Source organism: Mandrillus leucophaeus, unplaced genomic scaffold, assembly GCF_000951045.1.
Source record: "Mandrillus leucophaeus isolate KB7577 unplaced genomic scaffold, Mleu.le_1.0 Scaffold298, whole genome shotgun sequence".
NCBI classification, from domain to species: domain Eukaryota; kingdom Metazoa; phylum Chordata; class Mammalia; order Primates; family Cercopithecidae; genus Mandrillus; species Mandrillus leucophaeus.
In genome coordinates, this window is record NW_012103120.1 from 4,536,322 (window position 1) to 4,546,742 (window position 10,421).

General features: G+C 44.0%; 1 protein-coding gene across 1 annotated transcript in view; it reads right to left on the reverse strand.

Annotated features, from left to right (window-relative positions):
- The window catches only part of CDHR3 (cadherin-related family member 3), an 85,633-nt gene extending 76,459 nt beyond the window's left edge, over nucleotides 1-9,174 (reverse strand). The window contains 1 exon segment of the mRNA XM_011986385.1: nucleotides 9,022-9,174. Coding sequence (XP_011841775.1) covers nucleotides 9,022-9,067 — 46 coding nt within the window. The 5' untranslated portion in view covers nucleotides 9,068-9,174.
- Nucleotides 9,175-10,421: the final 1,247 nt, after the last annotated feature.

A 10,421-nucleotide genomic window follows, 5' to 3' on the forward strand; every position in this document is an offset into this window, starting at 1 on the left:
AAGAAATGGGGAAAGGATTCCCTATTTAATAAATGGTGCTGGGAAAATTGGCTAGCCATAAGTAGAAAGCTGAAACTGGATCCTTTCCTTACTCCTTATAATTTATGTATTTTTGAGAGAGATGGGGTTTCACCATGTTGGCCAGGCTGGTCTTGAACTCTTGGCCTCAAGTGATCCACCCGCCTCAGCTTCCAAAACTGCTGGGATTACAGGTGTGAGCCACCATGCCCAGCCAAGAATGATCTTATTTGGAAATAGAGTCTTTGTGGGTGTAATTGGTTGAGAGGCAGTCATACTGGATGAGGGTGGGTCCTAAATCCAGTGGCCAGTGTCCTCATAAGAAGACAGGACATGCACAGAAGGGAAAAGGCCATGATATAATGGAGGCAGAGACTGGAGTGATGCAGCTGCAAGCCCGGGAATGGAAAGCAAACGCAGAAGCTAGGAGGTAGGCATGGAGCAGATATTCCCTCAGAGCCCCCAGCAGGAACCACCCCTGCCAACACCTTGATTGGAGACTTTTGGTCTCCTGAGCTGTGAGAGAATAAATTTCTGTTGTTTTCAAGGCACCCAATTTGTGGTAGTTTGTTACAGCAGCCCTAGGAAATGAATACAATGATCATTTATCCAATGTTACAAGTAAGTGCAAAATGTAAAATCCTGTATTTCATTTACTCCTCAAACACTCGTCTCAGACAGGTATTAATGTCATCATTTTACAGATGGGGAAACTGAGCTGAAATTCACACAGCAAATGATAAATAACAGAGTCAAGATTTACACAGGTCCCCCTTCCCAGCCAGCTTCCCAATCTTGGCTGCCATCAGACCCTGAGAAGAAAACCCTGAACAAGTAGGAGGCACAGGGTGGGTAGGGACAGTAGAAGATTCTGTTCTGCTGAAAGGTATAAATGTTCTAGGAACAAACAAACCAGGATGTTTTATTTCCGTTGGTGTGTGGTGGGGTGAATGCAGAGGAGTAAATGGAAAAGGAAAAAATTGAAATATAAACACATTCACTGATACAAGCTTTTATAAATCTAAAGTTATCTTATTTAGTTTAGAGACTAAAATGCATAATGCATAAGTTATTGTCACTCGCAGAATTAACAAGTTTTATGGACAAGGACTGTGCAAGGACTCAGAAATATCAAAACAGCTGAAGTTTAGGGTGATGCGAATATGAATAGATTTTTAAAAATCTTTTACAATTGGCTTTAATATTATAGCATTCTTATGATAAAAACCAGGAAGGAAAGAGTATAATTGAAGTATTTGAGACAAAACTCCCAAAAATAGTTTTTCAAAATGAGCGAAATAATCTATTGCTTTGATGGGTTGGGTATTTGGGGCATAATTCCCTCCCATTCTCTTTTCTCACGAGTGAAAGTCACCAGGGCACCTCTCTGAGCTGTTCATGAGAGTGTTCCCTCACTGTTCAGCAAGACAAGCACAGCAGTACAGGAAATGGAAGGTTGCCAGTCTGTCTCATGGGATGCCCACCTTCTCACCCATATTCTTCCCTTGCCCCTTCCAACCCTCCCCAGTGACTCGTGCCCCTCCAGGCAACAAGCAAAGTTAGAACTTGCTGTGTTTTTCTCAATAATAGCCTAGGGTAAGGTAGTGCCTAGCCCAAATGAATAGACCACTTCATTTACCAAGCACCTGCTCAGCTAGCATCATGCTAGGAGATCCTTGACTGCCTGATCCCCTTAATCCCAGCACAATCCTCCAACACAGGTATTGCTGTCACCATTGCGCACATCTGAGATTATACGCTCAGGAAGCGGTCATGGAGGGCCCTGGTTCATGGCATCTGGATCTTGTAGCTGACAGACTACACATACCTACTACAGACAGTCGGTCACTCCATGCCTGTCACATGACCATGCACATAGGATACATCGTAGTTATTCAGTGACCCTGGGACACTGCAACAACATGGCTGTGGGAGCTGGTAAAAAATTGACCTTCAACCTAGATGTTAGATCTGGATGATGTGATTTGTAAGAGGCTGTTTTTGGAACAACACGAAGAATTGAGCTGCAGTGTGAGCGTGGTGTGAGCTTGGGTAGGAGGGACTTGCTAAGCTCCACTCAGGGCTCTCCACAGCCTCACCCCAAGTGGGGAGTTCACGGTGGCTCCCAACCTTAGTGCATCTCCTTTGGGGAGCTGGGCTGTAGAGAAGCTATACTCCCCAAATATTGCCTGGTGATAGTTCCTGGTTTGCTTTGCTAGAAGTATATCCACTGATTTTCTTGAATTGATCATAATTTTGATAATTCCTGGATCTGAGAGACTAATTCTATGAAAGATCCAGCACTCCAACCCTAGGCTTCTGAATCCAAGGACAGCTCCATGATGTCTCCTTAAATCAGAGAGTTTTTCATCTTCCTCCTTGAATAGTCATATTTTGAATGGCAGTGAGGGAGATACTTTTGAGAAGTTGATATAGCCAGTGACTCTCAAGCCATTTTTATTGGGAACTGCCTGTCCCATGTATGGCGAAAGCCAGACTGTCCTTGGATATGCCCTTTCTGCCGATATTCTTGCTAGAAACAGTCTTTTTTTCAGGGTAGCCTGTCTTCCCAGGGCAAGGCCATGTGTGCCAGGGTCATGCAAATGAATCCTTAAAACTTTGAGGCAGACATCCTAGTGACGCTGATTTTTTTTTTTTTTTTTCCTTTTAAACGGAGTCTCACTCTGTCGCCCAGGCTGGAGTGCAGTGACACAATCTTGGCTCATGGCAACCTCTGCCTCCCGGGTTCATGTCATTCTCCTGCCTCAGCCTCCTGAGCAGCTGGGACTACAAGCACCTGCCACCACGCCTGGCTAATTTTTTGTATTTTTAGTAGAGACAGGGTTTCACCGTGTTAGCCGGGATGGTCTTGATCTCCTGACCTCATGATCCTCCTGCCTCGGCCTCCCAAAGTGCTGGGGATACTGATTTTTTTAAAAAAGATAGCAAAGCTGGGTTCTCCTGACCTTAATTCAAAACCCAGTTTCTCCAGCTCTATTGCTATTTGTAAAAGAAGTAGTAGTAGTACTAATAGCAATAACAAGAATAATAAGTGACTAGGGTCCATACCCTAAAAATAGAGTAATTAATAAGATACAATATTCACAAAATGTTAAAGCCATCTGTTATACAGGTAAGCTTAAGCAGTGTATCCAAAGGCACCCATCTGGTCAATGGCAGTGGGAAGATTAGAGGCCAGGTGCCAGCTCTCCCTAAAACACTGCATACTTTCCTTCCATTGCTGGTCTTCCAGGCTTTCTTTGGTGGTCTGAGTGTTAGAGAGCAAGAAGCAGGCTCTAATGGAATTTGACTTACACATGCATCTTAATTAAGAATCGAACTAGAATTGCTTGAAGCATGTACTTTGGAAAAGAAAGAGCATGCAAAAGATTTATTGTCAGCCACGGGGCCCACTGAAACATCTTGCTTGTGGCTGAGATCTGGATGCATGATGTGCTCATTTGTCTCCCTTGAATCACTGCCTCTCCAGAAATGGACCAATGGGGCCTCTCTGGGAGCTTATGTTGGGATAATTAAGGCTTCCACAGTCTCAGAGAGTAGGAAGTTGGCCACCCTAGATCTCTGACACTGAAAGTGGAGATGTGGGTCAAGAATGTGGGGTGATGCCATCTTCTTGGGGTATAGCTGCTCCAACATAGAGCTCTGCTTTCAATACACAGAGCAGGACTCACTGAGACCATCACTCAATAGCTACCTCTTCATTCTCTCTAGTACCTAATCAAACGGCAGTGAACAAGATCAGTTCTGTGAAAAGAACAAGAGATTTGGAATCAGACCCCTGGCTTCAAGCCTTAGCTTTGCCACTACTTGACTGTGTGACCTCAGGCTGGTCACTTGACTTCTCTGGGCTGTGGTGCTACATTAACAGTAGCCACTAAACAAGGTCCCATTGCTAAAGAAGACTCATGGGACCCAAATGACAATGCTTACAAATCTACAGTTTTATTACACAAAACAGATACAGCATAGCAACAACATGAAAGTAAGGATACGCACTACAGCTGAAGGCTGCCTTGGCAAGAGATCCACAGAGGCCAGGTGCAGGCTAGGCTCTTACTGTTGTCTTTTCTCTATGGGACGGAAGATCGCATTTTCTTGGATCACGAACCGCCAATGTATGCACAAATGTCTTGGAATTATGGAGTCTTTGCTAGGATTTTCTTTCTGTTTTGCTGTAGGTATATTCTTGTTATATAACTGGCCTCAACAGCAGAACCCACAGAAGGTCCTCACCCACACCAGGTGCAAATAATCCATCTCACTGTTGTCAATAAACAATTCTTACAAGCTGCTACAAACCATTCAGAAACTCCTAGAACCATGGTTACAAAGCAACACTATTAATCAGCATGCTTCATGCCTTGACCAGGGGTTACTGTGATACAAGAACTTCAGCAGAAAAGTTCAGGCTAATATCAGGCCTATGGAAACTTATTCTTATAGCACAGATACCACATAAGAAAATGCATATGCTCAGCCGGGCACGGTGGCTCACGCCTGTAATCCCAGCACTTTGGGAGTCTGAACCGGGCGGATCACCTGAGGTCAGGAGTTTGAGACTAGCCTGGCCAACATGGTGAAACCCTACCTTACTAAAAATACAAAAATTAGCTGGGTGTGGTGGCAGCTGCCTGTAATCCCCACTACTTGGGAGGCTGAGGCAGGAGAATCACTTGAACCGGGAGGTGGAGGTTGTAGTGAGCCCAGATTGTGCCACTGCACTCCAGCCTGGGCAACAGAGCAAGATTCCGTCTCAAGAAGAAAAAAAAAAAAAAAGAGAGCGAAAGAAAGAGAAGAAAATGCATATGCTCAGTAAACTATAGAGCATTGTCAAATGTTGTTTCAACATATGCAACTTTTTCCTATTTCTTTAACTTCCACAATATATACCCCTTCCTGAATGGGATGTTCACCCACCCCCTTTTTTGGGGGGAACAAGGGACAATCCAGGCCAAGCAAGATTAACAGAAAAGAGCCCTTTATAAGACATAGAAGAAAAGGTGATCCAATTAGTGATTCTGTATGTTATATTAGATTGGTGTAAAAGCAATTGTGGTTTTTACCAAAACTGCGATTAATTTTGTACCAGCTAGGTCATAATTGGCAAGAAACAGATGTGTTTATCTTAGAACATCACTATGGGGTGGGCCTGAGAAAGGCTTGTTTCTTTCAAATCTCTTCCAACTACACAGAGGCGAAAGTGGATGGATTCCAGTGACTGACTGACAGCTTGGGCTGGGGGTGAGGTTGCCATGGGCAAGGAAGAGCTGAGAGAAGGGACTGTCTTTTGTTCTTCTGAAGTGACTGAACAGGAAAGTGACATGATGGAAAAAGTAGAAACCTCTTGCAACATTCTTTGGGTCCTATATATAGGGTTAATTGGCTGATAGAAAGACTTTCTAGAAATGGATTGCATCTTCCAGCCTTTTCATATATGAGAGCATTGAGAAGCATTTACACTTTAATTTCCAAGAATAAGAAACTCAGTCTCAGGCCTTTGATTTCCCAACACTGGCTAGCAGAGAACCCTGGCTAGCAGGTACAGACGATGAGCTGAAGAAAGCTGTGATCGGCCGGGCACGGTGGCTCAAGCCTGTAATCCCAGCACTTTGGGAGGCCGAGATGGGCGGATCACGAGGTCAGGAGATCGAGACCAGCCTGGCTAACACGGTGAAACCCCGTCTCTACTAAAAATACAAAAAACTAGCCGGGCGAGGTGGCGGGCGCCTGTAATCCCAGCTATTTGGGAGGCTGAGGCAGGAGAATGGCGTAAACCTGGGAGGCAGAGCTTGTAGTGAGCTGAGATCCGGCCACTGCACTCCAGCCTGGGTGACAGAGCGAGACTCTGTCTCAAAAAAAAAAAAAAAAAAAAAGAAAGCTGTGATTGCCTCTTGCCCAGAGCTTGTGGACAAACTCAGTTCGATGGGTTTGATACCTTTTCATGTCCATGCGAATCTTCTAGCTCCCAAGGATCCCTTCTTTCATTAAATACCCTGGCATTTTTCATTTCCAGGAGGGTAATACAAAAGCTGGTTCCTTGGATACTTCTTCAAAACATAGACAGCTTCCGCATGCAGTGGATTTTAAAATACCAAGGGTCCTTCTCTAGGTCCTTCATCTTCTGGGACTCACACATGATCCTTTGGGACTGATGGAGCCAGAATACTGCTTTGTCTTAACTCTTCGCACTGGGGCAGTTGAGAGTTTTGTCTAGTTTGTATTCTTGTAGAGCCTCCCTTTGTAAGCTGTTGGTGGAATGGGCACTATAGCTTCACAAAGGGAAACTCATCTTCATAGGAGCTGGAAGAGACAGAAACTAATTTAAATGTCAATATCAAGCAGGAAAAAGATCTAAAGCTCTACATTTGGGATGTATCAGTAAATGTGGGGAAAAAACCATACCAGACTCAAAAAGTAGGAAAATAAAAACAGCAAACATGTATTGGATACCCTCTAGATATGTGGCACACAGGGACAATGAGCAATAAGATATATGAAATCTGTTATTGCAGGGCTGACATTCTAGTTGAAGAGGCAGAAATGGCCATATAGCAGATGAATTACAGTATGATAGCTCATGCTACTTTTGGCTGAGCACTGAATCTGTATCAGGTGTTGGACTGAACTCTTGGCATGCAGTCCATGTGCAGGCAGGAGGAGCTCCAGGGTGCAACAGCAGGAGCACTCCCCAAGAGCTAGGTCAATCCAGGAAGGCTCCATGGCAGGGACGTCAGTTGGGCCTTGAAGGAAGCATAGGAGTTAGACCCCATGAAAGGAAAGAGGATACTTTATGTTACCCTATTTATTTATTATTTATTTATTATTTATTATTTATTTATTTATTTATTTATTTATTTATTTGAGATGGAGTCTCACTCCGTTGCCCAGGCTGGGGTGCAATGATGCAATCTCAGCTCACTGTAACCTCTACCTCCCAGCTTCAAGCGATTCTCCTGCCTCGGCCTCCTGGGTAGCTAGGATTATAGGCACCCACCTTCATGCCCGGCTAATTTTTTACTGTGTGTTACTTTATCTGAGATTATTATAGTGATTCCTGCTTCCAACACCCTGAAGGGGTGCTGATGTGGCTGCCCCGCTAGAATCCTCTGTAGCCCAGGTGTTGGAGTGTGAGGGTAATGACCAGGTTCTCAGACTCACAAAAGAAGATGAGAGAGAAACAGTTTGCGTCACAGCAGCCCTTCCAAAAAATAAGATTTGACCTAAGGGATTCTATTGTGTGTTTTAAATAAGAAATCTCAAGTATTTCTTGCAAACCTTTGTGATCTATCCCTTTCACACTTCTGATAAAGTTCCAAATGATAGTGTTCAGTGTAAGAAATTGGATTCTTCCTAACCTCACTCTTTTCCCAGTGACAATAAAAGTCACCTCGACTCAAATGATTATGGTCCTAAAAGCCCATATTTCTGGGGGAAATCTGAAATGTTTACTTCAAGTGACAGTCTGAACTGCTTATGGCCCACTTCACATTCACAGGTTATCCTGCCCTCTGCTGAGTTGAAAAGCCCAAGATAGAAGCGGGCTCAATATTAGGAAACCCAGTTATTTACTTATCTTATTAGGAGATCGAAGAGGAAAATTAAATGGTCATTTTCATAGATCTTGAAAAAGCGTTTGATTTAAAAATCCCTTTTTATTTAGAAATAAGTACTCAAATATTCTTACATTTAGTTTTATTTATTATATTTTTATTTAGAAATAAACACTCTAATATTCTTATGTTAACAAGAATAAAAGCCACCTCCTTAACATATAAAACATTTCTCTCTCACACCAAAAGTTAACATCATGCTTAATGGGAAACAAGACAGGAATTTATACTCTTGTCATTATTTAATAATGATCAGAATGTCCAGGCCTGGCAGTTAGATAAGAAAAAAATAGGAGCTATAGAAATAGGAGAAGAAGAATATAAATGTTCATTTTTTCAAACATGGAAAATTCATGAGAATCACCTGAAAAACCATGCCAAATAGTAAGATCATCTGTTAATAGATTTCCATACATCATACAATAATCAGTTGAAAGATGTAGGGAAGAAGAGATTCCATTTACAAATGTAAAAAAAGAAAAAGTAAAATAACTAGAAATAACCATAATCAGAATGTGCCAAATCTCTATGAAGGAAACCTCAAAATACTCCTAAGAAAAACAAATGAAGACTCAAACAAGTATCTAGAACCCTGTTCTTGGATTAGGAAAACTCAAGATCATAAATAATACTCACTAACACTTACTAAGCATTTACTATGTACTCAGACACTCTTCTAAGTATTTTACTACATAATTCATCAAAGATGTAAATTATCCCTAAATTAATTTGCAAGTTTAACATAATTAAATTCCATACATTATGCATATACTACCTATTCAGAAATAACATTTAATTTTAAAAGCTCAATTTCAATAATCCAAGCTGACATAAAAAAGATCATCTAAGATTCTTGATGCCCTTGAATGAGGAAGAGGGAGTAAAAGGATCACTAGATTGAGTCTTTGGCCCTTCTATCAGAAGGTGCTTTCTTTGTTCAAGAGGAAGACACCCCCTCAGTTGCTCACTTTCCTCACAGGATCGCTTGTTAACCACAAGTTGCCCTACGAGGCTCCAGAGAAGGGCCAGAATCTCCATAAAGACTCACTTGACATACACACAAAGCTCTGCTACGAACACTGTTTTCCCACCCTTAGATCTCAGGAGGACTACCAAATGCAGGCCAGTTAACCCAAGAGCGTTACCACCAACATAGATTAGATTAGGCTCTTTAAGCATCTCTCTTCTCCAGGGCTCCTACCCGGTCCCCCAGGGCTCCCTGGAACTGCATCACCTCATTCATTATTGCAGCTAAGCCCTCAGTTGAACAAGCCTCCCAGGGGCAATTTCCTTTTTGGGGGACATTGTCATACAATGGTATTATGCAGACCAAGTAGGCAAGCAAGGTTCCAAAGCAAAATTGAGTTCCCACCTGACATGGCACCCAGGAGAGCCAGGAGAATGATTGCTTCTTGCATACTTGATGGTCATAACTGTGTGTGCTTCCAGCACATTATCCATAGCCTGAATCCCATCTGCACCCAAAGTTTATTCCAGACGCCACTCAGCTTCTCCTCCTGGTTTTGTTGCCATGTAAGAAATCAAACAGAGGCTTTGATGGTAGCCAAGAGGGACTCCAAACACCACAGGACTGTTTGTTCTTTGATTACCTGCTTCTGTGACTGCATGGTACCCAAGAGACCAACCAGCCAGTCCTGGTCAGCTCAGAGTTCACCTTAAAAGTCCACACTCACCAAGTGCCTCAACCAAGAGCTCCAAAAGAGAAGGCAAAAGAGAAAGCCGAGACACGGAGACGACAGTAAGAGCTGGACATGCTTAGTCCGCCCACAATGGTGTCAGTCGCCCTGCAGCCAGGCTTGTGATCATTCCCAGAAACAGGGCTGGGAAGTGGGAGTTATTCTGCTGTCCTGAATCAATGAGTAGAACTCAGACTTGGGAATTAACTGGCACTTGTTCTAAAGACAAGATCTGAGAGCTGGGACAGACCCTCCTCGAGGCTGACCTGAGGTGGAAGACTCTGTCCTCTGATTCCACCCCTCACCACTGCCCCTCCAGCCCTCAAAGAAGCCTGTGAAGAAAGATTACTGGAATTGGGAGGCTTCTGCCCACTGGGGAGTGATGCAGGTGTTGCCCTTCACGATGTCTTTCTGTTCCACACAGCCCTGTGCCAGGGCCCAAGATGTGGCATGTGAACAAATGCAGGCGGGCGTCTAGTCTCCACTGAGAAGGAGCAACAGCAGAGCAGACAGAGGATGGCCAAGGACTGGACTGTCCCCTTGACATGGTGCAGTGAGAGAAGTAGTGTGCACAGTGGAAGGCAGCTGGGCTTGGACCATCTCTCCCGTTCCTCTGCCAGCTAGGGGAGGAGAGCGCAGCAACCCAAGGCTGGGGGCAGGAATGCAGTGAAGAAGGTGGAGACTTGAGTCAGAACCTCCCAGTCTGGACGAGACCCTACAGGCGCTCTGAAAACTACACACACGCCCCACAAGTGAACCAGCTTTTGGCACCTGCTACACGGAAGTCACCAACGAGGGATAGAGGGAGACAGTGTTGTGGAACCAAACTGGCGTCTGCTCACCCGGTGCAGTAAAACCAGATATCCACACCAAGGTTTTTGTGGCAATAGAAAGGAAGGCGTTTATTTGCAAGAGTACCAAGCAAGAAAGGCTCAGAGAGTGAGGGGTTTGACCCAGGCCACGCCGCCTGCCAGTGTCCCCTGTGTCCCCTGCATCCCAAACCTAAGGTGGCAAGGCTGCCCTTCCCTTCCACCACATCCAAACATTTGACAAGCCCTTTCCAGCCTCCAAGTGC